General features: G+C 38.6%; 1 protein-coding gene across 1 annotated transcript in view; it reads right to left on the bottom strand.

The window, feature by feature from the left end:
• Positions 1-26,053, bottom strand: part of LOC131954845 (conserved oligomeric Golgi complex subunit 1) — a 32,679-nt gene extending 6,626 nt beyond the window's left edge. The window contains exons 1-27 of the mRNA XM_059318659.1: positions 26,013-26,053; positions 23,535-23,634; positions 23,130-23,174; positions 22,825-22,891; positions 22,486-22,592; positions 22,109-22,178; positions 21,751-21,930; positions 21,586-21,633; positions 21,350-21,436; positions 20,571-20,778; positions 19,386-19,448; positions 19,120-19,201; positions 18,587-18,692; positions 17,645-17,743; positions 17,366-17,460; positions 16,877-17,035; positions 16,396-16,560; positions 16,051-16,143; positions 14,945-15,049; positions 14,449-14,541; positions 13,648-13,741; positions 12,975-13,052; positions 12,753-12,829; positions 12,135-12,315; positions 11,197-11,328; positions 10,584-10,790; positions 9,786-9,954 (exon numbers count right to left, since the gene is read on the bottom strand). Coding sequence (XP_059174642.1) covers positions 9,796-9,954; positions 10,584-10,790; positions 11,197-11,328; positions 12,135-12,315; positions 12,753-12,829; positions 12,975-13,052; positions 13,648-13,741; positions 14,449-14,541; positions 14,945-15,049; positions 16,051-16,143; positions 16,396-16,560; positions 16,877-17,035; positions 17,366-17,460; positions 17,645-17,743; positions 18,587-18,692; positions 19,120-19,201; positions 19,386-19,448; positions 20,571-20,778; positions 21,350-21,436; positions 21,586-21,633; positions 21,751-21,930; positions 22,109-22,178; positions 22,486-22,592; positions 22,825-22,891; positions 23,130-23,174; positions 23,535-23,634; positions 26,013-26,034 — 2,922 coding nt within the window. The 5' untranslated portion in view covers positions 26,035-26,053 and the 3' untranslated portion in view covers positions 9,786-9,795. The remainder of the gene's footprint in view (positions 1-9,785; positions 9,955-10,583; positions 10,791-11,196; positions 11,329-12,134; positions 12,316-12,752; positions 12,830-12,974; positions 13,053-13,647; positions 13,742-14,448; positions 14,542-14,944; positions 15,050-16,050; positions 16,144-16,395; positions 16,561-16,876; positions 17,036-17,365; positions 17,461-17,644; positions 17,744-18,586; positions 18,693-19,119; positions 19,202-19,385; positions 19,449-20,570; positions 20,779-21,349; positions 21,437-21,585; positions 21,634-21,750; positions 21,931-22,108; positions 22,179-22,485; positions 22,593-22,824; positions 22,892-23,129; positions 23,175-23,534; positions 23,635-26,012) is intronic.
• Positions 26,054-27,000: the final 947 nt, after the last annotated feature.

Below are 27,000 nucleotides of genomic sequence, written 5' to 3'. Positions count from 1 at the left end.
TCACGCCGGCGTCCCTCCGACCCTAATTTGGACGTAATTCCCGGGGAAGGCTCCACGGTAACTCGCAATAAATATTTATAACAACATTTGTGGACGTTATTGCCCCGGCTTTAAAGCCTGATAGTTTCTAGTGGAACAAATCGGATACATCTATCCGGCGTTTGCTCAGGGTGGGGGGGGGGGGGTGTCATGAAGAACTTGATATGTTTCATACGTAAAACTTGTCCCTTGGGCCAGAATTTTCATATCACCTTGGTGCACGCGGGGGGAATTTTCATAAACGAGTGAGAAGTTCATTCGTGTCACGGGGTTAAAGCCGGGGTGTGGGGTCGGAGTGTCGGGACACTTAATACAGACACTGAGACAGGCAGACTTAATACAGACACTGAGACAGGCAGACTTAATACAGACACAGATAGACATAATTCAGACAGTGAGACAGGCAGACTTATACAGACACAGACTTAATACAGACACTGACTTAATACAGACAGCGCTACAGGAAAAATGTATACAAACACTTGAACAAAGTCAATAGAGCAATGGAGCAGACAAAGACACCAGGACCGATACAGACAATGAGAAGGTTGGCAGGATATATGCAGATAATCAACACAGCCCAGCTTCGTGGTAAACCTCTGGTCAACTACAAGAATAACTCAAGTCAACTACAGGCATACCTTTGTGGTCAACTACAAGAATACCTCAAGTCAACTACAGACATACCTCTGGTCAACTACAAGAATAACTCAAGTCAACTACAGGCATACCTTTGTGGTCAAGTACAGACATACCTCTGGTCAACTATAGCCATATGGTCAACGTTTTAGGACGTAAATGAGAGTGCTTTATGTCTAGTTGTTTTTTTTTTCAACAAGACCTCCCACAGTGATCAATTGAAATGAGTTGTCCCATAAATTGATCCCAGTCAGCTCCCCCGATATCCCGGAAAGAAAACTCAAGTTATATCACAGCAATACATTCTCGGAAATTACATAAGCTGTGCAATAAACACTAGGAAATCAATAGCGATTTATGTAAACATAGATGTATTTCTCTCTAGCACCTCGAGGTGTCAGTACTGAACACAAGTGGTGGACTTGTATGATACAAGTAGTGGAGGTGTGTGATACAGTGGAGGATACAAGTGGTGCAGCTGTGTGATACAATGGAGGTGTAGGATACAAGTAGTGGAGGTGTATGATACAAGTAGTGGAGGTGTATGATACAGGTAATGGAGGTGTAGGATACAAGTAGTGGAGGTGTATGATACAAGTAATGGAGGTGTAGGATACAAGTAGTGGAGGTGTATGATACAAGTGGTGGAGGTATAGGATACAAGTACTGGAGGTTTAGGATACAAGTAGTGGAGGTATAGGATACAAGCAGCAGAGGTGTTGGATACAAGCAGTGGAGGTGTAGGATACAAGCAGTGGAGGTGTAGGATACAAGCAGTGGAGCTGTGTGATACAGTGGAGGTGTATGCTACAAGTAATGGAGGTGTAGGATACAAGTACTGGGGCTGTGTGATACAGTGTAGGATACAAGTGGTGGAGCTGTAAGCTACGAACAACATAGAAACATTACGCATGCCACAGCATCGAATTTCAATTTTACAGTGCACGAGAAGTTGGAAAGAGTAATCAGCAAAAAGATTAAATTGCTAGATGAAAAATCAACAATAGAGCCCATAAAAATGACAAAGGAAAAAAAAAGAACGTTTTAAAAACAAACTCTGATTTGAGCTATTCATATCTCGAGGTCGCTACGATCTTCCAATGTGTTGCAAACAAACACAGGGTACAAAGGTCAAAAGTGCTCAAATAAAATACTGTGCACGCAAGGTTTTTCCTGCGACACCATTTATTATTGAAGCGGAATGTCTTCTAGATTATACGTAACCGACGTTCATTGGCATATTGAAAGAGGCTATTGGAGAGTGTTTTCACTGGCGACTGGAGCACGCGAGCCATCGCGAGATGGGGGTGTGTTAGCAGCCCATGGTTCAAGCTAGGGGGAGCTACGGCTCGAAGCGACCCCTGGCGTGCACGCGATACACTCATCCTTGTCAAATATCAAGGAGCGAGTTATTTCCTCTTGTTGATCCACCGTTTATTCTTGCCTGCTATGTTTATTCATACGTTAAAGCTGTCACATAAGCATTTGGGGCACCTTCTTCCCTCCCCTTCCCCGGCTGGATACCATATCCATTTCTAGAAGTTTCGGAATGCCGACACGTGGCCCAGTGGACGGAGATATTGATATTTCGAGAAATGATTTTTTTTAGCCGCCGGTGAACGGTTGAGGGGGGGGGGGGAAGATTCCAGTGAAAACGTCCTTCATAGAACACGGGTATCACGTGGTAGATTACAGTGCTGACCTAGTTAACACTTATCCTTTCAACAAAAATTGTAAATAGCTTCCATTATGACGTAGTTAACAGTGAACTCTGACAGGAAACACATTGAATTATGATATATTTATCCGGGACTTCAGCCAAGGAAACAAAATTGTGACAAACGTATCAATTGTTTCTGATTTATTCATGTTTAGACGACAATGGCAATGTTGATGAGATAGAGAATTTTAAGTGGGGAGAGAATTAATTGAACATGACAAATGTCGAAATAACTGACACCAAGCAGATGTGGAGCATCTTGACATTTTCACACCGTCTAAAATCAAACATCATATTGTAACACAATGAAAAACGTTCGGTCAAGTGGCTATTGTGGTTCTATTCATTAGAATATCCCTTGAGCTCTAGTGGGTAGCTGTCTCAAGGCAGGGGAAGTAAAGACGGCTGGGCGTAGTCCTGGTCACACTGCAACTCTACTTCACCTGCATAAGTGCCGTGGTGAGAGGGGGCGGTGCACGGTTGAGGGACTTACGTCTACAGAAGTGTGTAGTTAACCAACGTCTACAGATGTGGGTAGTTAACCAACGTCTACAGATGTGGGTAGTTAACCAACGTCTACAGATGTGGGTAGTTAACCAACGTCTACAGATGTGGGTAGTTAACCAACGTCTACAGATGTGGGTAGTTAACCAACGTCTACAGATGTGGGTAGTTAACCAACGTCTACAGATGTGGGTAGTTAACCAACGTCTACAGATGTGGGTAGTTAACCAACGTCTACAGATGTGGGTAGTTAACCAACGTCTACAGATGTGGGTAGTTAACCAACGTCTACAGATGTGGGTAGTTAACCAAAGTCAGTATCGACTCCTACTGCAGCTAATCATCCCAATTATCGATCAGCGGGGGCCACGCGGCCACAGATGACTGAATGGGTCAGTCAGATGACTGATGAGCTCTGACAGATGACTGAAGCGCCAGTTTGAGCATCAATCGAAACGTCTGAGACAATTAGCGGGACGTGTCTGCTCCAGTCTCTAGTCAGCCTTGGCCCGGCCTGGCAGACTGCAGCCCAGTAATTGCTTGTCCGAGAAGGTGATGGTCAGTTGCTGGGCCAGCTGGACCCCCCCCTCCCCCCTCCACCCCGCACACCTCTCAACTAGGTCAGGGGAGGCAACAAGGGGTAACTGTTACCAACTGTTAACTTCCCGGGGGGTGGGGCATGGCTACAACTTGGGCAAACGGCTTTCATTTTAATATCGCTGGGTCGATTGGAAAGGTGCTCACTGGGGGAGGGGGGGGGGGAGGATATCTGCTGACTGGGGGAGGGGAGGGGGAGGGTCAGTTAACTGAGGGAGGGGAGGATATCTGTTGACTGGGGGAGGGGAGGATATCTGCTGACTGGGGGAGGGGGGGGAGGGTCAGTTAACTGAGGGAGGGGAGGATATCTGTTGACTGGGGGAGGGGAGGATATCTGCTGACTGGGGGAGGGAAGGATATCTGCTGACTGGGGGAGGGGAGGATATCTGCTGACTGGGGGAGGGGAGGATATCTGCTGACTGGGGGAGGGGAGGATATCTGCTGACTGGGGGAGGGGAGGGAATCTGCTGACTGGGGGAGGGGAGGGGAGGATATCTGCTGACTGGGGGAGGGGAGGATATCTGCTGACTGGGGGAGGGGAGGGAATCTGCTGACTGGGGGAGGGGAGGGGAGGATATCTGCTGACTGGGGGAGGGGAGGATATCTGCTGACTGGGGGAGGGGAGGGAATCTGCTGACTGGGGGAGGGGAGGGGAGGATATCTGCTGACTGGGGGAGGGGAGGATATCTGCTGACTGGGGGAGGGGAGGGAATCTGCTGACTGGGGGAGGGGAGGGGAGGATATCTGCTGACTGGGGGAGGGGAGGATATCTGCTGACTGGGGGAGGGGAGGATATCTGCTGACTGGGGGAGGGGAGGATATCTGCTGACTGGGGGAGGGGAGGGAATCTGCTGACTGGGGGAGGGGAGGGGAGGATATCTGCTGACTGGGGGAGGATATTTGCTGACTGGGGGAGGGGAGGATATCTGCTGACTGGGGGAGGGGAGGGAATCTGCTGACTGGGGGAGGGGAGGGGAGGATATCTGCTGACTGGGAGAGGATATCTGCTGACTGGGGGAGGGGAGGATATCTGCTGACTGGGGGAGGGGAGGATATCTGCTGACTGGGGGAGGGGAGGATATCTGCTAACTGGGGGGGATATCTGCTGACTGGGGGAGGGGAGGATATCTGCTGACTGGAGGAGGGGAGGATATCTGCTGACTGGGGGAGGATATCTGCTGACTGGGGGAGGGGAGGATATCTGCTGACTGGGGGAGGGGAGGGGAGGATATCTGCTGACTGGGGGAGGGGAGGATATCTGCTGACTGGGGGAGGGGAGGATATCTGCTGACTGGGGGAGGGGAGGATATCTGCTGACTGGGGGAGGGGAGGATATCTGCTGACTGGGGGAGGGGGGAGGGGGTCAGTTGACTGGGGGAGGGGAGGATATCTGCTGACTGGGGGAGGGGAGGGGAGGATATCTGCTGACTGGGGGAGGGGAGGGAATCTGCTGACTGGGGGAGGGGAGGATATCTGCTGACCGGGGGAGGGGGGGAGGGGGGGAGGGGGTCAGTTGACTGGGGGAGGAAAGGATATCTGCTGACTGGGGGAGGAGAGGATATCTGCTGACTGGGGGAGGGGAGGATATCTGCTGACTGGGGGAGGGGAGGATATCTGCTGACCGGGGGAGGGGGGGAGGGGGGGAGGGGGTCAGTTGACTGGGGGAGGAAAGGATATCTGCTGACTGGGGGAGGAGAGGATATCTGCTGACTGGGGGAGGGGAGGATATCTGCTGACTGGGGGAGGGGGGGAGGGGGTCAGTTGACTGGGGGAGGGGAGGATATCTGCTGACTGGGGGAGGGGGGGAGGGGGTCAGTTGACTGGGGGAGGGGAGGATATCTGCTGAGGGGGGAGGGGGGGAGGGGGTCAGTTGACTGGGGGAGGGGAGGATATCTGCTGACTAGAGGGGAGGATATCTGCTGACTGGGGGAGGGGGGGAGGGGGTCAGTTGACTGGGGGAGGGGAGGATATCTGCTGAGGGGGGAGGGGGGAGGGGGTCAGTTGACTGGGGGAGGGGAGGATATCTGCTGACTAGAGGGGAGGATATCTGCTGACTGGGGGAGGGGGGGAGGGGGTCAGTTGACTGGGGGAGGGGAGGATATCTGCTGAGGGGGGAGGGGGGGAGGGGGTCAGTTGACTGGGGGAGGGGAGGATATCTGCTGACTAGAGGGGAGGATATCTGCTGACTGGGGGAGGGGGGGAGGGGGTCAGTTGACTGGGGGAGGGGAGGATATCTGCTGAGGGGGGAGGGGGGAGGGGGTCAGTTGACTGGGGGAGGGGAGGATATCTGCTGACTAGAGGGGAGGATATCTGCTGACTGGGGGAGGGGGGAGGGGGTCAGTTGACTGGGGAGGGGAGGATATCTGCTGACTGGGGGAGGGGAGGGGAGGATATCTGCTGACTGGGGGGAGGGGAGGATATCTGCTGACTGGGGGAGGGGAGGGGAGGATATCTGCTGACTGAGGGAGGGGAGGGGAGGATATCTGCTGACTGGGGGAGGGGAGGGGAGGATATCTGCTGACTGGGGGAGGGGGGAGGGGGTCAGTTGACTGGGGAGGGGAGGATATCTGCTGACTGGGGGAGGGGAGGGGAGGATATCTGCTGACTGGGGGGAGGGGAGGATATCTGCTGACTGGGGGAGGGGAGGGGAGGATATCTGCTGACTGAGGGAGGGGAGGGGAGGATATCTGCTGACTGGGGGAGGGGAGGGGAGGATATCTGCTGACTGGAGGTGGGGAGGATATCTGGTGACTGGGGGAGGGGTGGAGGGGGTAGACCAGCGTATGTAGCTAAAGATCCACAGACGGAATCAATCAACATCTTCCAACCTGTGGTCACGTGTCAGACAGCAAGATTGGCAAGGGGGTCACGAGGTCAAAGGTAAAGGAAGAAGCGACAATCGCAAATGAATGAAATCAATAGTAATTGCTCCAAATGGCTCGGAATTAGGGATTCGGTAGAGTGTATCGTATAGAAGGCTTAACTTGGCCAGCGTACGTGACCTCATTTTTAACTGATTGGAAGAACTCACGTCAGAGGGTTTGGGTAGAATTTACTGTTAGGTCGTGTGGGGGCGGGAAGCACGTCACACGGGGAGCCGCTAGACTTGGGGGATCTTTTAAGTCAAGTTCTCTCACTAACATTCTCGGGGGTTCGGTCTAAAGTTATCATTCAAACGTTGGAACCATTTTTTTGTGTCGCTTAATTCAGGGTTACGTACTTTACTATGGGTTATGTTCTTAATTATGGGTCATGTTCTTTACTCAGGGTCATGTTCTTTAACAGGTGAAAAGAACATGTATAATCCTTTAGTGTCAAGAGAGAGGTCAGCCATGTATGGAGAGGGCCACGAGCAATTAGTCATAGAGCTACCTTGGATCATGGATTAAACTATAAGCTACCAACAGGTCATCATGGGTTAAACTATTAGCAACTAACACATTAAGTGATAAACTAATTAGCTACCAGCAGTTTAAGAGTTAAACTAATAGCAACCAACAGGTTATCATGGATTAAACTATTAGAAACTTACACATTTAGGGATAAACTAACAGCTCCCAGCAGGTCAAGGGATAAACTAATAGAAACCAAAAGGTTATCATAAAGTTAGTAAAGTTATCCTATCCGACCTAACGATATATTGGGCAGATCAAGTAGAGTTCATGTGCATATGAATGCATCGTATGTTCATCACTAAACCCAGCCCCCATTACTACCCCCAACATAACTTGGTACCCATTAGAGCTGGGTGGACTCAGGGAAGTACCACAGTCTCAAGTATGGACCGAGATCTGAACTTAAGGTCTTTGAGTTAGCAGCCAAACGCTCTACCATTCCACCATACTGTCCCATAACAGGTAATGGGATAGACTAATTTGTTATCAACAGGTCATGGGTTAAACTAATTTGTTATAAAGAGGTCAAGGGTTAAACTAATAGCTGCCAACAGTCCACAGGGGGCCAGACTTCACTTGATAATAATCTACAACTCCATATAAATGTTAAACCTTGATCATAATCTACAACTCCATATAAATGTTAAACCTTGATCATAATCTACAACTAAATATAAATGTTAAGCCTTGATCATAATCTACAACTCAATATAAATGTTAAACCTTGATCATAATCTACAACTCAATATAAATGTTAAACCTTGATCGTAATCTACAACTCAATATCAATGTTAAACCTTGATCATAATCTACAACTCAATATAAATGTTAAACCTTGATCAGAATCTACAACTCAATATAAATTTTAAACCTTGATCAGAATCTACAACTCAATATAAATGTTAAACCTTGATCAGAATCTACAACTCAATATAAATGTTAAACCTCAATCATAATCTACAACTCAATATCAATGTTAAACCTTGATCATAATATACAACTCAATATAAATGTTAAACCTTGATCAGAATCTACAACTCAATATAAATGTTAAACCTTGATCAGAATCTACAACTCAATATCAATGTTAAACCTTGATCAGAATCTACAACTCAATATCAATGTTAAACCTTGATCATAATCTACAACGCAATATAAATGTTAAACCTTGATCATAATCTACAACTCAATATCAATGTTAAACCTTGATCATAATTTACAACTCAATATAAATGTTAAACCTCGATCATAATCTACAACTCAATATAAATGTTAAACCTTGATCATAATCTACAACTCAATATAAATGTTAAACCTTGATCAAAATCTACAATGCAATATAAATGTTAAACCTTGATCATAATCTACAACTCAATATAAATGTTAAACCTCGATCATAATCTACAACTCAATATAAATGTTAAACCTTGATCATAATCTACAACTCAATATAAATGTTAAACCTTGATCATAGTCTACAACTCAATATAAATATCAAACCTTTGCAATGAAGAACTAAAGGTTGAGTTTAAAATATTTTGCTACTGTAAACTACAGCTATTTCTTGCAAAAAGATATTGTAACAATTTTTTTACAGAAGGCCTTCTACCCAACAATGTATAACAAACCTAAAGAGATTAACAATATTTGTGTGTCCACTTTTTTAATGACCAGGATTTAGAACTTAAAATAAACATCATAAGGGAGCTAACTAGGATAAATATTCCAAAAAATTATCTCATGAAATATTACTTCAAATGGTAAAACATGCTAAAATAATCTGTAATAGTGTTAAGTATAAATAAACCGGGAGTGATCTCCCCTAAAATTTCTCGAATATTTTTATATAAAATAACAGGGGATGGGAAATCGGGCTATAGACATGATTTTTAATCCATTTTAAATACTTAAAGTTTTAAAAATAGAATAAAATCTCGTAGACAAAAGAATTGCACACTGAGTGAACGCTTAATAAAAAAGTGCATAATAGTGCGCAATATTATTAGTACTTTAAAAATTTACATTAGTTTTTTGAGAAATCGGAAGTAGCGTAAATTACTACTTCCGGTCAATGGAAACTACTCAAAATTTAACAGAAGGTAGAGAATTAGATCTTTTACTTACATGTAAAATTTCATTTATCTATCTGAAATAGTACTCAAGTTATGGGCTTTTGAAAAATTCAAAGTAGGAAAAGTACCACTTCCGGTTATCGGAAATCGCTCAAAAGTTGATACGGATCTACGATTTTGATAAAATACTTATATATGAAATTTCATCAACCTAGCTGTAACGGTACTCAAGTTATCGTGTTTACACACAGACAGACAGACAGACAGACAGACACACAGACAAGATTGCAAAATTATGTTTTTCCGTCTCAGTGAGGTGTAAAACGTCGAGATTTGTAAAAATCTCGATTTTTTTTTTTTGCACGATTACAAGACTTTCTCTATACTTCGTATATACGAGAAAGTAAAAAAGCTAGTTCTATTCTATAAAGCCATAGAGTTAGTCTGTTCCCCTAGCTTTGACACAAGAAGTGTGTGATCAGCATAATGCCTAGTCACTGCTTTAACTAATACCAAGCACAGAATAGACTGGATAGACTCAGGGATAAAATCAATGGATAATAATTTGGTCTGCATTTAAAACAAAATCACTAAAACATTGAACAGACCTGGAGTTGATTTGCTTCCATTCAAGACAAACTAAACTAGCTACTATATTGGGGATCATTCTATAATAAATGCTATTTTGGCTGGTTTTATCCGGCATCACAACAAGCCAGACCCCACCTAAGTTTCAGGAACTTGACTTCATAAGTTCATACATCCACACACCATCCCAGTCACCAAGAAGAAAGTCATCAAGAAACACAAGACACTAACCATTGCTAGATTATGATTTGCCGCTGATGTTAGAGAATATCCTGGAGCCCATACTGCCCAGCTTCTCCATCTTGTCATAGAACGAGCTACTGAGGTCAGCCTGTGACGAGGTTGAAGGCAACGTCGCTTCCACTACAGAGGTCAACGTGGGTCCTGAAGCTTCAGGGTTCTGTAACATTCAGACAATGAGATGACCCATGGATTTTTGCATTTTTGAGTTGGTAGTTGAATTGTTAAGGCTATTGGTAGTTGAATAGTTAAGGCTATTGGTAGTTGAATAGTTAAGGCTATTGGTAGTTGAAAAGCATAGTTTAGGCTACTAGTAATTGAAGTGTATAATTTGGACTACACAACAAAGAGTAAAACATTTTTTAAATGTACAATATGTATTAAGTTCCCCTTTCAAACATGACGGTCTATGGGGCAAGTGAAGTAGAGTTCACTTGTTTCTGTGACCTCGGCATATGAAGAGATAGTGTGGTCAGCACTAAGCCCAGCCGGTTTACTTTCCCTAACGTGAGTTAGGTACCCATCAGAGTTGGGTGGACTTGAACCCAGATTCGAACTCGAGACTTAGGGGTTAGCAGTCCAGCTCTCTACCGCTAGACCACTCCGTCCCACACAATATGTATTAATTCACAGAAAAATTACTTGTGAGATTCAGTTTTTTTAAAGGATTTCTCAAAAAATTAATGAAAAAAAAAAAGGACCCCAGTAAAAGTGATTATTGTGATATTAAGACCATAGAAAGATAGGATTCAACCAAGATGGAAAAAAAAACTTGAAACATGGACCTACTCGACTGATGGTCTGTGAGGTGATGGGCTGGGTGGTCAAGGCTGATCTGGTGTTACTTTGTTGTGAGCTGAGTGGGAGAAGGGGGAAACGTTGTGGGCATGATGACAGTGGCAGGACATTATGCTGCTCTTGTCCTGTTAGGATGGGACGAGATCCCAGAGAGGACTGGCCATGCTTGTCCATACAGTAAAGTGTCCCAAATATCACCTGGTCAACACAAAATCAAATTTTTAAAGACAAATATCACCTGGTCAACACAAAATCAAATTTTTAAAGACAAATATCACCTGGTCAACACAAAATCAAATTTTTAAAGACAAATATCACCTGGTCAACACAAAATCAAATTTTTAAAGACAAATATCACCTGGTCAACACAAAATCAAATTTTTAAAGACAAATATCACCTGGTCAACACAAAATCAAATTTTTAAAGACAAATATCACCTGGTCAACACAAAATCAAATTTTTCTAAAAATATATCACTTGAAGGACTAAATAATATTACTTAAAAATATCAAACATCACCCAATGATTTTTTTAAAGAGCTATTTTATTAGGAAATATTTTAGTAGAGCTATTCAACTTGCAAGAGAAAAAAAAACAACTTACAGAACATCTCTGGGCTTGTTTGATCAGGTTAGCTTGTATGTATGGGGAGAAAACATCCAGGTCAAATGGATCCACCTGTTCCTCCAATCTGTCTATCACAGTCTGACATCTCTGTTGGTAGTTCTTGTGTAGCTACAAACAAGATATACAACAATTATTTTAGTCTCTCTATTCCATCTCTGTTGGTAGTTCTTGTGTAGCTACAAACAAGATATACAACAATTATTTTAGTCTTTCTATCCCATCTCTGTTGGTAGTTCTTGTGTAGCTACAAACAAGATATACAACAATTATTTTAGTCTCTCTATTATATCTCTGTTGGTAGTTCTTGTGTAGCTACAAACAAGATATACAACAATTATTTTAGTCTCTCTATTCATAGTTCTTGTGTAGCTACAAACAAGATATACAACAAATATTTTAGTCTCTCTATTCTATCTCTGTTGGTAGTTCTTGTGTAGCTACAAACAAGATATACAACAATTATTTTAGTCTCTCTATTCCATCTCTGTTGGTAGTTCTTGTGTAGCTACAAACAAGATATACAACAATTATTTTAGTCTTTCTATCCCATCTCTGTTGGTAGTTCTTGTGTAGCTACAAACAAGATATACAACAATTATTTTAGTCTCTCTATTCATAGTTCTTGTGTAGCTACAAACAAGATATACAACAAATATTTTAGTCTCTCTATTCTATCTCTGTTGGTAGTTCTTGTGTAGCTAGAAACAAGATATACAACAAATATCTTACTGTCTATTCCTTCTCTGTTGGAAATTCTTGTGAAGCTACAAACAAGATCTACAACAATTATTTTAGTCACTCAATTACATATTATTGTTAGTTTTTGTGGAACTACCAACATGAAATGCCGTATACACTATTTTATTAACATTTGACTTCCCATGACTGATAAAATTCAGATGAAACCGACTCACCTCGTCATCTTCTCTGCGTGGTATGATCAGCTGGACAAACTTAAAGTTGAACAACTCCTGCAAGACTTCATGCTGACTGAATGGATTGCTGCTCTTCTTCCCACCTCTGTTATTGATGGCTCTCTCATACGTGGTAACAATACCATCTGTCACCATCACAAGTAAATCTCGCACTACAGTTCTTGAAAATATTAAATGTCAATTTTCTTAAATATATTCTATCAGCAAGACAAGTTTTTTTTACTTCTATTCAAAAACACTTCTATACATTAAGAAAAACACAGGATTTAAGAATAGAACATGTTTTATTTGAGTTGTAAATAGAAACTCGTTATCAGTATGTGCTGTATTTTATTTAACTGGATTACAAGGAGTGGAGCAAAGATAGATCCTTACCACTCTTACAAATATCTTAGGTACAGAAATATTGTCCCACAGATGACTATCTTGCATGTGAACATTTGGATAATCTCTACTCTAATCCAGCAGAAGCTCTTACTTTTTAAAATACTGTAAAATCTAATCTAATATCAAACTGTATGTATAACTGTCCCTAAGAGCAAAAGATTGTGTTTGCATAGACAGTTGTCAACAGCAGAGACCAATAGACAATTGTACCTGGGTAGAGCCTGTATCCCTATCTTGTTGAGTTCTTTACACAGTGTGTACAGTAGAGTCTGGATATGCCAGGAAGCCTGAAATGATAGAAAAAAAAGTATGAAGTATGAATACTTATGAAAAAAAAAAGATAAGAATATAAAAACCAAAAAATAATAATAAAATGACCAAGATAAAATGATAAGAACTATCATAATTATCATAATGTTGGGTGGAACTTACCTGCATAGGAACAAAAATTTTAGAAGCTAATTTCTTGCCTTCCTCACTTTCTTCAGCAATCTCCACCTCATCCCATCTCTGCAACAACCAGAAGAACCAACGGATTAAAGAAGGAATAAACAAAAATACAAGCATAACTGACTAGTGTTTGTCACATACACACAGTAATACACCGAGTAAGTTTTGTACATTAGGTTTACTTGTATGCTGATTAGGTTTGTTGTTCCGCTAAAATACACAACAGTAAGTTTTGTACATTAGGTGTACTTGTACGAGGATTAGGTTTGTTGTTCCACTAAAATACACAACAGTAAGTTTTGTACATTAGGTGTACTTGTACGCTGATTAGGTTTGTTGTTCCACTAAAATACACAACAGTAAGTTTTGTACATTAGGTGTACTTGTACGCTGATTAGGTTTGTTGTTCCGCTAAAATACACAACAGTAAGTTTTGTACATTAGGTGTACTTGTACGAGGATTAGGTTTGTTGTTCCACTAAAATACACAACAGTAAGTTTTGTACATTAGGTTTACTTGTACGCTGATTAGGTTTGTTATTCCACTAAAATACACAACAGTAAGTTTTGTACATTAGGTGTACTTGTACGAGGATTAGGTTTGTCGTTCCACTAGAATACGAAAGCTGTACAAGTAAACTATGTGATCACTCACTGTTGACGCTGCCAGTATACTGTCTGGGTCTGAACGGGCCATGGTGTCTGAGAACTGAGTCACTAGACTGTTGGCTGTGTATTCCACCCAAATCCTGGAGGACAAAGAGCAAAGAGTGATTTCTAAATAGAGCTGAAATTTTGACAATGTATACAGTGATTTTTAACCAGGGTAATTCATTTGTCCAAACAAGTTTTTTTTGCTCACAGTAGCTGAACTTAAGGGGAATAACTCAGCAAGAAATGCAACTGGTTAAAAACAATCCTCAACTCCCAGTCATTTTTACTTTCTCGTATATACGAAGTATAGAGAAAGTATTGTAATCGTGCAAAAAAAAAAATCGAGATTTTTACAAATCTCGACGTTTTACACCTCACTGATACGGAAAAACATAATTTTGCAATCTTGTCCATATGTCTGTGTGTCTGTCTGTCTGTCTGTGTGTAAACACGATTACTTGAGTACCGTTACAGCTAGGTTAATGAAATTTCATATATAAGTACTTTATCAAAATCGTAGATCCGTATCAACTTTTGAGCGATTTCCGACAACCCGAAGTGGTACTTTTTCTACTTTGAATTTTTCAAAAGCCTATAACTTGAGTACTATTTCAGATAGATAAATGAAATTTCACATGTCAGTAAAAGATCTAAGTTTCTACCTCCTACCAAATTTTGAGTAGTTTCCGTTGACCGGAAGTACTAATTTATGCTATTTCCGATTTCTCAAAAATGCATGTAAATTATGCATGCAAAATTAGTCACACCACAACATAACTTATATGACTATCCTATAACTTACTTGTATGCCAACATTTGACACTGTCGTAATTTTGCATGTACAGACATCCATTCTGGCAATTCAAATTTTTGTGTACGCAATTTCTTGGCCAATCTGTAATTAAAGATTTTAAATACCACCTTCAAAAAACCAGCTTCAAATGATCTGAGCCATGAGTAAATGTTTACATATGTCGTTTCTTTATTTTAAACTGAACCCTAATTATAAACAAGATTTTTGTTTTAAATTATAGGGATTGGCATGGTTGGGTATGTAAAGCTCATAGTTGCTAAACCAAAAAGTCCCAAGTTTGAACCTCTGGAAGATGAGGCTCAATAGCTGGGGACTGCAACCCATCTAGGAAAGAAACTCCAAAATCAAACAACTGTTACTTGTAGTATTTTTGGAAAAGGCTATGGATGTAAATCCAAAAACAAAAGCAGGCTGAATTGTGCTGGAGGAAATCTTGTCTAACATTACAATTAAGAAAGAAGAAGTTTTAAGTTGTCATAATTACTTGAATGGTGCCTGCTTGTTCCAGTTGGGTAGAGCTAAGATACAACTTTGTAAATGTGGAGTCATTTCAATCATTGCTGCACATGTCCTGGCTGTCAAAAGCAGTCTGTGAGAAGGTTAGTTTACAACACAAAACATTATTGCCAGTTATATATTATATATATATCTATAATAATAGTTTCGCTGTCTGTGTATGTGACAAGAACGCTCTGTCTGACAAGAACGCTCTAGAGAAAACACAAGGAAATTAAAAACATGCATAGTATTTCGAAAAACGAAGTATGACGTCGACACATTTAGCACAGAGTAGAAAATAATCTCAAACCGGAGAGTAAACATTGAATAAAAAGGAAATTTTGTCTTATCTAAGTGGTTTGCGTGAAGAGTTTCTTTCATACAATTCTTCGGGTAGGGGCGAAGCCCCACCCCCGCGTAAGAACGTCTGAGCCCCCCCCCCCCCCCTAACTCAAAAGAAATTTCTTCATCGATACTCTATAATAAAATTACCGCCTAATTAATGTGTCTAATCTAAAAAGTGGTTTTCTTGCAATTTCTTTAATGCTATTCTTCGGGTAGTGGCTAAGCGCGACACCAGTGTTTCTTTCAGACTTTTTCCTCCCCGGAGAGGGGTGGGGGTACTTGAAATTTTCGGGGGCGGGGGTAGAATTTTCTGGGAGGGGGCGGACACTGGAAAAAGTATATAATTATATTTCGTTGAATGGGACGGTAGACATGGTTTGGGGGGGGGGTATGGGGGTTGGGGGCGGTGTGTGGGGGGGTGGGTTGGTTTTAGTTTAGAGAAAAGAGACAGCACTATCAGCCTAGCGCCCGTTGTACCCTTCCTCAACGGGCCATTTTTCTCGTATATATATATATATATATATATATATATATCATGTTTAAGAATGTTTTTATTGTTGATATTACTGTTGGCTTGGTTTCTCTAAAGCTGTTCTATTTGTTTGTACTAAAACAAATATAATGGATAACCTAAAATGTTAAACAGGAAATTGTGAACTGGTAAAATTTTAAATTAAATGCTTATAAAACACTGTATTTAACAATATTCTGAACATCAGAACTAAAGTGAGTTCTACTGAAACGTACTTGTTTTCTGTAATTGCATTTGTAACAGGATCTGGTATATCTGCTAAGGATTTTTCCCACAATCGCAACTGTTCTGTCAAGTAGTCTAAAATTCTTTTGTAGAAATGTAAAGAAGATTTAGTTAAGTTCATCAGTTGCTTAATTAAAGTTTGAGATAATTGAAGCAAATAAACCTAATAGTTCAATTTAAATAATTGAAATTACTTTTATTTTAAAATAAAATTGTTTTAAAATATTGAAAAATTTTTTATAAAGTAAATGAAGTAAACTGTTATTAATTTTTGATAATAAAAAACATAATTTGAGCCAAAGCTCAAAGAAGTTTGAATGTAACTTGTTACTTACTCTTGCACACACTTGACACAAGATCCCTGCATGTACTTAAGAATATCTGAAGTGTCAGCAAATCTGTTAAAGGCACCTTCCTCCTGTTTCTCCTCCCCCTCAAGAACAAAGCTTTCTGTATCTTCTAACAAAATTTTCAGTTTCTCATCCACACTCTGGCAAAGACTAGAGGAGGAAGGGGATGAACATTTATTACAACCTTAATATTGAAACTAACTGGAATCCTTCTCCGCTGTATCAATATCTCAGCAATAAAATTGAAATTTTACTACACCTTAAAACATGTGTTGGAAAATAAAAGGTTTCTTAGATATGAATATTGTTGCTTATGGTCTAAAATAAATATTTAAATAGCAAACAAAAAACTAACTTTAAACTCATTTATAAAATGTCTATTAAAATCTCAAGATTTACAGTGAAATCATACCCATTTTTTGAGTTAACTAAAGTAATTTGAAATAAATCTTATAAAATGACTAACCTTTGTACGGCTGGAGTGAATGCCCTTGCTTTTAAGATGAGTCCACCACTGTCTGATATGGTCTTTGTGGCTGCTGTTTGCCAGATATCAGACATCAAAATGTCAGAGGAGCTTTCAGTCCACACAAACACTGCCAGGTTTCTCTCACACTGCATTGAGCTGTGAAAACACAGAAATACATGCAAAACTGCATATTTTTACTTAACTTGTTTAAATTACACCATAATCAAATCAAGGAACCCAGCTCATTTTGGTTTAAATGGATTTTTTAAAGGCAATACAAATGTTTAAGTGAATTATTACATACAGTTTCTTCATTGGAGATATGATATGCATAAAAAAAGGTACAGACAGGTATAGAAATATTTTTTTTTAAATTGTTCCTGTTAGGTAAGCCTGTTTGAATGTTATCTATTACTAGCAGCAACAATTTTTTATACTGTACAGGTACACAAATAATTTTGTAGCCCAACATCTCATTAGCTCTACCTGTCATTGACATCAGAAGTAAGCTCCATCATGGCTTTTGACACAGTCCGTCTGGTCAACTCAGCTGTAGTGTCCAGCTGGTACTGAACAAGTGCCTGGACATAAGTAAATCAAACTTAGTATACATTTTTTATTTCATGGGATTATCTGGTTAAAACATTGGCCAGTAAAGAATAGAATATATGACTTTGATTACATTAAATATTAATATTATTATACCGACTATTTACTAATTTATATAAACTTGATTAAAGTTAGCAGACACGTGACAAGTTTTACCTTAACTCTCTCCAAGAACAATGGCCTGAGAAAGTCCTCCCAGACCCTCAGAGTCAAGATGTTTTCATTCATCTGTAGCCAAGAGGGCTCACTCTGGACCTAAACAAATGGTATCATAGCAACCAGTCAACACTTTGGAACACTAACACAAATTTGGAATTAACAGATAAGCAGCTCATATCACACTTTCATACTTAGTGTTGCGATGCAAGTTTGGGACGGAGTCAACCTTGTTGGTCAACGTAGGTTTATCAACAATGACGATCTGATATGAATCACTGAACAGGACCACATTGGTTTATTCAATAGTTTATTTCACGGCTAAACACACTCGCACAATTACTTTCACAAAGTATACGTCATACGTCTACACCCTAGCACAACATGACAAAGACTGATCTAATCTAGTTCCCAACAACAAGATCCTACTCTCATGCGTCACATACTTACGTGCTTTGTCACACATTCACAATCTTTTATTAATATAAATCATTATACAACACACATACTCTCATACCCATGCAGTACACTGAAATACCATTCACAACACTCAGCAGTAGTAATTGACAGTGCCCACCCATACAAAATCTCTGATATCAGCCAGTCTTTTGACTGTGTTCACATAAAGATTAACTTACTGCTGTCAACAGCGCCCACAATTCATCTCTGATATCAGCCAGTCTTTTGACTGTGTTCACATAAAGATTAACTTACTGCTGTCAACAGCACCCACAATTCATCTCTGATATCAGCCAGTCTTTTGACTGTGTTCACATAAAGATTAACTTACTGCTGTCAACAGCATCCACAATTCATCTCTGATATCAGCCAGTCTTTTGACTGTGTTCACATAAAGATTAACTTACTGCTATCAACAGTGCCCACAATTCATCTCTGATATCAGCCAGTCTTTTGACTGTGTTCACATAAAGATTAACTTACTGCTGTCAACAGTGCCCACAATTCATCTCTGATATCAGCCAGTCTTTTGACTGTGTTCACATAGTTCAACAACTTGCCAACTCCAGACTGAACATCCTGTAAACAGCTACAAATACCAAAACTAATTAGTTTTCTCATTTTGTTCAATTAGCCAAAAAAAATCTAACCATAATAAGTATTTTCCTGAAACTTCATATACTTGAAAATGTATTACACAATGATTACAAAATAAATGATCAAATGAAATATACTCTATATATAGTACCATAATACTGTACATAATACTACTCTATGGTAAAAATCAGAGTAGGCCTATAGCTAAAATTAGATAGCTTTAATAAATATCAAGTTTAATCTAAAACAGGAATTTTGTTCTTATGCTTGAGATAAAAACGGATTCAATGAACACCAAAATTTAAAAACTAAATATATGCACATTAAAAGACCCATCCAAATAGCAACTAACACTTAAATCAACCTTTAACACCTGGAACAAGTATTTTTGTTAAGATGGATGATAAAAAAATAATTACGTATTCATCCACTGCTGACAGTTTTCTTTCAACTGCTTTATTTGAAGTGGAGCGGCTGGTCTTCTTAGTAAAGGCTGAAAATCTACAGTGAAAAATAAAAATACATTTTACAATCTTAAACTTTTTTATTTAACAAAGATATTTCAAACAAAAAAGCCAAGTATAGAGGCCAACTTAATTTTCTTAACAAAAAATGCAGTAAGATATAATTATATAAATTATCCCTTAAGATTAAAATAATATATTAGTAAATATTATTAACTTACTTTTCACAGAAGGAGGAAGACACTTTGAGGAAATAGTCCCATGCAGTTCTAGGTTCAGGTTACCTGAGGATTTCAAATAGATTCAATATGTAAATAATTATGATATATACAGTAAAAAGTGAACTGCTGTGAGTTCATCTGTTACTGTGGCCTCTGCATATAATAGGGATTAAGTGGCTGGCAGTAAGCCTGTATTATTGAGCCAAGTACCTATTTAATCTGGGATTTCTACAGACTCAAGCCCCAGGAGAAAACTGATGAAATTAGCAATCATGCATGCTAGCAATAAACCATCCCAATTTACAGCACATTGTCATTTCAAAATTCCTACACATTTCAGTCCTTAATCATATCCTTATGGGGACATTCTGAAGTGTCATGTTCATGTCCTTAAAGAATAACCAGTTGAGGACATTCTCCTGTGTTTTGCTTGTCCTTAAAGAAAGACTCACCATGTCCTGACCAGTTAAGGACATTCTCCAGTGTTTTGCTCATGTCCTTAAAGAAAGACTTACCATGTCCTGGCTTGTTGAGGACATTCTCCAGTGTCTTGCTTGTCCTTAAAAAAAGACTTACCATGTCCTGGCTTGTTGAGGACATTCTCCAGTGTTTTGCTCATGTCCTTAAAGAAAGACTTACTGTGTACTGGCTTGTTGAGGACATTCTCCTGTGTTTTGCTTGTCCTTAAAGAAAGACTCACCATGTCCTGACCAGTTAAGGACATTCTCCAGTGTTTTGCTCATGTCCTTAAAGAATAACTTACCATGTCCTGACCAGTTAAGGACATTCTCCAGTGTTTTGCTCATGTCCTTAAAGAAAGACTTACTGTGTACTGGCTTGTTGAGGACATTCTCCAGTGTTTTGCTTGTCCTTAAAGAAAGACTTACCATGTCCTGGCTTGTTGAGGACATTCTCCAGTGTCTTGCTTGTCCTTAAAGAATAACTTACCATGTCCTGGCTTGTTGAGGACATTCTACAGTGTCTTGCTTGTCCTTAAAGAAAGACTTACCATGTCCTGGCTTGTTGAGGACATTCTCCAGTGTCTTGCTTGTCCTTAAAGAAAGACTTACCATGTCCTGGCTTGTTGAGGACATTCTCCAGTGTCTTGCTTGTCCTTAAAGAAAGACTTACCATGTCCTAACTTGTTGAGGACATTCTCTTGCTTGTCCTTAAAGAAAGACTTACCATGTCCTGGCTTGTTGAGGACATTCTCCAGAGTCTCCAGCAGCAAGCCCTTGTGCTCCCCTTCAGTCTGACCAGGATGCTGCGACTCATGCTGGTAAAACACTGAATAAATCTGCCTGAGTGTGGATGTCAAGAGGCGAGCCACACTCAGTATCTGAACCTTAACATTCACTTGGTGACCCGAGTGTAAGATTTGCTGCAGTGCTTTCTGGAGATTACACATTAGTTGTTTGAAATCAAAGTTATGAATTAGCATAAAATCAGAATCATGAAAACACTGCACCAACAAATCATATAACTAGGAAAGCAGTAGATTGGAACTTATGTGTAGAAGAACATGGGAAGTGACGGCAGGAACAATGAGGAAAGGCAATTGTGTGATTAAACTCATAACCTCATAATGATGATAATGGTCATGATGATGATGATGGTGAGGCTCCTAGTGTTGATGATGACGTTGGTAATGATGATGGTGGGGATATCCATAATTTATGATAATAATCACTTTGGTGATGGATATGGTAATGATGTTAATTCTGGTGATGAATGTAGCGATTATGATGTTGGTGGTGATGATAGTGGTTATAATGATGATAATGATGATGATAGTAATAGTGCTAATGATGGTGGTGCTGATACTGGTGGTGATTATGATGGTGATGATGATGATGATTATGGCTAGTGTGATGATGATGAAGAAAATAAAAGTGATGATGATTAAAAAGTATTTAGTATAATATCTTGAGAGATTAAAATACTGTATGGAGGTAAATACTGACTGTCCGAGCCAAAAGGAATTCTGTAAAGACTTGACGTGGTGTGGTATCCTCAAGAAGAATAATACAGCACAACACATCTGCCATTTGCTGTAACAATCATTAATATAATATTACACCATAATAATGTAGTAATATTATCTGCGTAATATTACTGCATCAATGTATAGTAATTGTACAAAATGTATGAGTCTAATAGCTAATTAAATGAATCATTCAGACAATTTTAATATTTTTACCTGGTCACTTAGATCAGCTTCTGTGTCAGCTAACATCAATCGACAACCCTGAAAAGAAGAAAAAAAAGTACTTGTTATGGAGTTCTATTCAGTTTTTAGTACAGTAAGTGAATGCTATTAGTTTGTATCTGCTTTAATAATGAGGTAGTGAAGTTTGTAATTTACCTGTAAGATGGTAGTTTTGAAATGGCTGATAGCTGCCCATTGCCTGGTGAGAACAGGGAACCATGTAACAACATCAGCTGACAGTTGGGAATCAAGGTGAAGGCTGGCGTTGATATGCCTGGCCAGCAAGTATAGCCGAGCAGCTGTTAAATATTCTTGACTGTCCACACTGCTCCATATCTAATTATAAATTATAAAACTAAACTTGCTTGCAATGACTTTATTTATTGTAATTTACATCATACCATTTCTTTAAAATTATATTATGAACCAATATAAAGTAGCTGTTCTGTGAAAAAGAATGAGCTGACAAAAATAATGTCAAAGTAATGCCAGAGTGTGTAATCATATTACTCACCTTCTCTGGGATGTCCATTAGAAGTTTTATCTGTGCTGCCTTACCATAAAACTCCATTTCTTTTCCATTCCTACGATAAGCAAAACAAAATTAACTTCAAAGCAGTGTAAAAACAAAATATTTTTAAAAATTTATATAATATAAAATGCAGTTAACACATTCTCCTGTACTAGGAGTTACATATCTTGATATCAAGATTAAACCTCTATATGGTGTATATAACACCTGAGACTCGATGCATTGTTTCAAAGTTAAAGTGTTAACAAACTTTGCAAAAATATGAGTAATTCAGGAAAGTTTTAAATATGCCTTAAAGTAAAACTAAATGAATGATTTAAATATAAACATAAGAGGTGAGAGAGTCAGTGTTTACTTACTTATCAGAATCATTTTTAATTGCCATTGGAAAAGAAGATCCCCGTACCATGTGCTTTTGTCTCATGGCTGAACAGAGGTGCTCCATTTTTGCTATAGATTTCATGACCTAGCAGTGATATATACAGCACTAATTACACTGACAAAATGAGTATATACTACATAAAATATTTTTTAGAAAAAACGGATTGTTAGTTTTCCCAGTAAAAAGTGGATTTATTTATGTTACCAGAGATAAATGTTACCTAATTAAGTAATAAAAAATGACATATGTGATAAATTGTAAAAATCATAATGCTGGCTTTTAATTGCTACAATTCTTAGAAAGGAAATAAACTTACATTCTGGGCACTTGTTTTCATATCTGTTATGGTATCTGCAGCATCAATCAGGTCTCTGTATCTTTCTCTAAAATTTGATAAATAGATTAGTTTTAGCTAATTATAGTATCTATATTTTTGTTTTATCCTGAAAGCTTTTCCTGTATTTGTGTAACTGAAAAGACTATGAGTATTTTAAAGATAATTGTAGGTGGTCTATAAAAGTTCTTAATGCACAAGTATTAAGTAAAAAAAGTATTTTTATTTAGTGTAAGTAAATATAGTAAAAAAATAAAGGATAATTTTTCAATTAAACAATTACATACCCAACCATAACTCTGAGATCTTCCTTTTTCTTTTCAATGTCTGATCTGAAATATAACATACTTTTCACTGTAAAATGTCATTTTTAAATTTGTATATCAGGTGATCACAGACTATAAGATATTCTTTTAAACATTATATTTAAAACAATAGGGCCTACCCATAAATATTCATAAAATTTAAATCAATTAATTACATATCAAATGTATTAATATCAATATTTACACACAAAAAATATAAAAGACGACACTATGTGTCAATGTACTTTTTAAGAATAAGGAAAAAGTATTGAAGTAAAATTAATTTTTAAAAAATAATGCAAAGAAATTATATTTTTCTTCTTAAAACAAAAATATATTAATTTTAAAATCTTAGTATTTTGTGTAGTTATGAATACACAAGCCTACCTCGTTTTCTTTTCCAAATTACGTATTTCTTCAATCGTGTGCTTCTCAAAGAGAGCATTAGAATCTGCCCTCTGAACATTGTTTGCTACTTGCTGCGGAACTGTATAAAAAATGATATTTTTAAGAAAAGAACCTAGATCTACTGCCTAGCCCAGATATCAGAAACCAGCAACTCTCTAGCCAAAGCTTAAGTTTTTAGGACTTAATAAATAATTAATATGGCTCTTCTTTAACTTAATGTTTATTATGACAACTTGTAACTAAGAATAGGATTAATGATTATAAGTAAAGCCTGCAATTTCAATTTAAAATTTTGAGGACAGTGGTACAAAGGAATACAAGATTTTTTTAGATATGAGCAATTGAGTGAGCAATGTTTAGCATTGGGATACAAAACTAGGAACCAGCCAACAGGTGAAAGTAAGGAAAACAGGATGAAAAAGGCAAAGTGAAGAAAAAAAAACAGATGAAAAGTACTTAGGGAAAGTAAGAAGGGGTAAAAATTTAGAGAAAACCCTTGAGATTTCATTATATCCGCCATTTGTTTTGGTTAAGGCATGACACACAATACTGTGCATGGTATGTGGCCTGAATGACTGACACCGGTTGGTTGAGGCTACGCCAGGGGGACGATCTGTCCAGGATTCAAAGGGTAATTCTAAATATCATCCAAACTTTATTTATTATATAAATTTAAAATCTATATATATAATTCTCTTCTTGGATACCCTAAAAAACACCAAGCTGTAAGCGCGCCTATAGTTTATAGTTTTTTTGTTTACAAAACTTTGCAGATTAAGTTTTTAAATAACAATGCAAATTTAAACAACATGACCTAGTTTTTCTTTTTTTAGCTTACAATGTGTATAGTAAAATTTATGGCGGCCTATCGAATAGCAGGATGCCATTGTTTATGTCGACATAACCAAATTGTTTTTGCTTTTTTTTTTATATTTAGTTACCAAAAATATTAAAAACATCGGTAATCTATCGTTTTGGGTACGTAAAATCGCCCGCAATTTGTAATGTGAAAAACAGGTACTCCTTAAATTTTAATAATTATTTCACATTTTGAGGAGGATTTATGTTTTAGAAAATTCAAAAATGTTTCCTTGATTCATTTATGTACCTGTTTTTAAACAATTTAATTAAAACTTTTCCTTAATAAAAGAAGACTAGCGATGTTTTCAACAGATGCAACCCTGCTCATTTACTATAGCAGCCATCTTGTCTAAGTTTTATTTTATAAGCTTTTAGCCCCAGATTCAGGGGGAAGCCACTCTATTTTACAAATGGCTGCTGTTTAGGCCTATATATATAGCAAATCTTGCTCTCAGACACTGCTGTTAATTTGCTGTTAAGTTAATTTCTGGCCTATATCCATATATTTAGCCATTGATTTAGGTTTATTATTCATTTATCTATAATATTTGACACAAAAGTATGACAATATACTTCTATTAAAGCCTTGACAATGAGGTAACGTTTTCGTACATAAATAGCCGCGGGCGATTTTACGTACCCAAAACGATAGATTACCAAAACATCAAATGACAAATACATCCAATCTTTAGTAAAGTCCGAAAAAAAAACTAGACAGACAGGATTTTATGACCATATTAATTGTAACTACGCCGTGCATGATTTTTAAATTTTCTCGCTGGTGTCTCTAGTCTACTCGCTAGGCTAGGTCTTATGATCTAATCTTATGATTCTTATCCCTTAAAAAAAAAAGGGTAATCTATCGTTTTGGGTACGTAAAATCGCCCGCGGCTATTAATGTACGAAAACGTTACCTCATTGTCAAGGCTGTAATAGAAGTATATTGTGATATGTTTGTGTCAAATATTATAGATAAATGAATAATAAACCTAAATCAATGGCTAAATATATCAATATAGGCCCGAAATTAACTTTAAACAGCAGTGTCTGCAAGCAAGATTTGCTATATAAACAGCAGCCATTTGTAAAATAGAGTGACTTCCGCCTGAATCTTGCGCTATAAGTCTATAAAAATAAAACTTTAACAAGATGGCTGCTACAGTAAATGAGCATGGTTGCATCTGTTGGAAACATCGCTGGTGTTCATTTATTACTGAAAAGTTTTAATTCAATTGTTTAGAAACAGGTACATAAATGAAACAAGGAAACATTTTTGTATTTTTCAAAACATAAATCCTCCTCAAAATGTGAAATAATTATTAAAATGTAAGGAGTCACCTGTTTTTCACATTACTAGTTGCGGGCGATTTTACGTACCTAAAACGATAGATTACCAAAAAAAGTTAAAATATAAAATATAAAAATATTAGGCCATTTTTTAGGCCTATATTATATATAACATCAATCGAGAATCTAGATTCTAGTTTTCTATGTGGTTTTGTTTCAACAACTATTTTACTTCTTGCTCATGCTGAACAGAGCAAACCGATTAATTTATTGCCTCTGCTTGACACGTCAACTTACGAGTTTTCTTACCTGAAGGCCGGTGGGCAGCCATTTTCTAGTTAGATGTAAACAATTGAAAAATTTGGGTTTCCCTGCGATACAGCGCAAAGAGCGATCTTGTCATAGGTCTAATAATACATCCGTGTATTATTTATATTATACGAGTCGACCCGCGGCGTATAACACGCCGCTATTTAGTTTTATTTTCTACTTTTCAGTAATTCATAATTTGTGAATGCTGTCACTGAAAATATATTTGCTTTAAAACACTAAAACCATCCTTTCCCCCAACCCTTCCCCCCCAAACCACGTGAAAGCAGCCTCCGCTTAGTTACCTCCCCTAAGTTTAAAATAGTTTCAAACTAAATTATCTGCTCCTAATAGCCGTCACTAAACCCGGCTCTACGATTGTAACATTTAGCGTGAACCACAGCTCACCAGACCATGTGGGGGGGGGGGGGGTTGCGATATGCCTAGAGAGGAAGAGAGGGGACTGCTAGGCGCACTTACAGCTTGTTTTCTAGAGAATTATATAGATAGATAACTACGGATATACTATTAGATCTATCTACGGTACAGATAGAACAAGGCTATGATAGGGCGTGCAAGAATTTGATTTTCAAGGATAGTTAAAGAAATCGAGTTGGAAGTAATTAACTATAATCCGTTTTATTCAAATAACAGCATTAGGAATCGTCCATAAATGATGGCACGCCTAGGGGTGGGGAGGGTGGGGGTGGGGTTGGACTTAAGTTACATGGTAAGGGGAGAAGAGCAAAGAAAGTCCCATTAATTTTATTAGGCCTAATAGACTTTTTGTAGGTTATAATAAAATTGATCAACTTAATTTTCACCCAGCTCCTTCAATATTTTTTTTTAAGAAATAGCAGTTTCAAAAATTGATTATTGCTATTCGGTCTTGGTTTGTGTAAGGCTGAACTTTTGACACCATTTTAGGAAGTGGGGTGTGAGGAGGGGGGTGCATTTTTATGACAAGACAACTAAAAAGTATGATGGT

Source organism: Physella acuta, unplaced genomic scaffold (genome assembly GCF_028476545.2).
Source record: "Physella acuta isolate Inbredline_101_S28 unplaced genomic scaffold, ASM2847654v3 ptg001034l, whole genome shotgun sequence".
Classification (NCBI taxonomy): Eukaryota; Metazoa; Mollusca; class Gastropoda; family Physidae; genus Physella; species Physella acuta.
The sequence above is the reverse complement of the archived record's forward strand: the minus strand, read 5'-3'. Positions and strand labels throughout refer to the sequence as shown.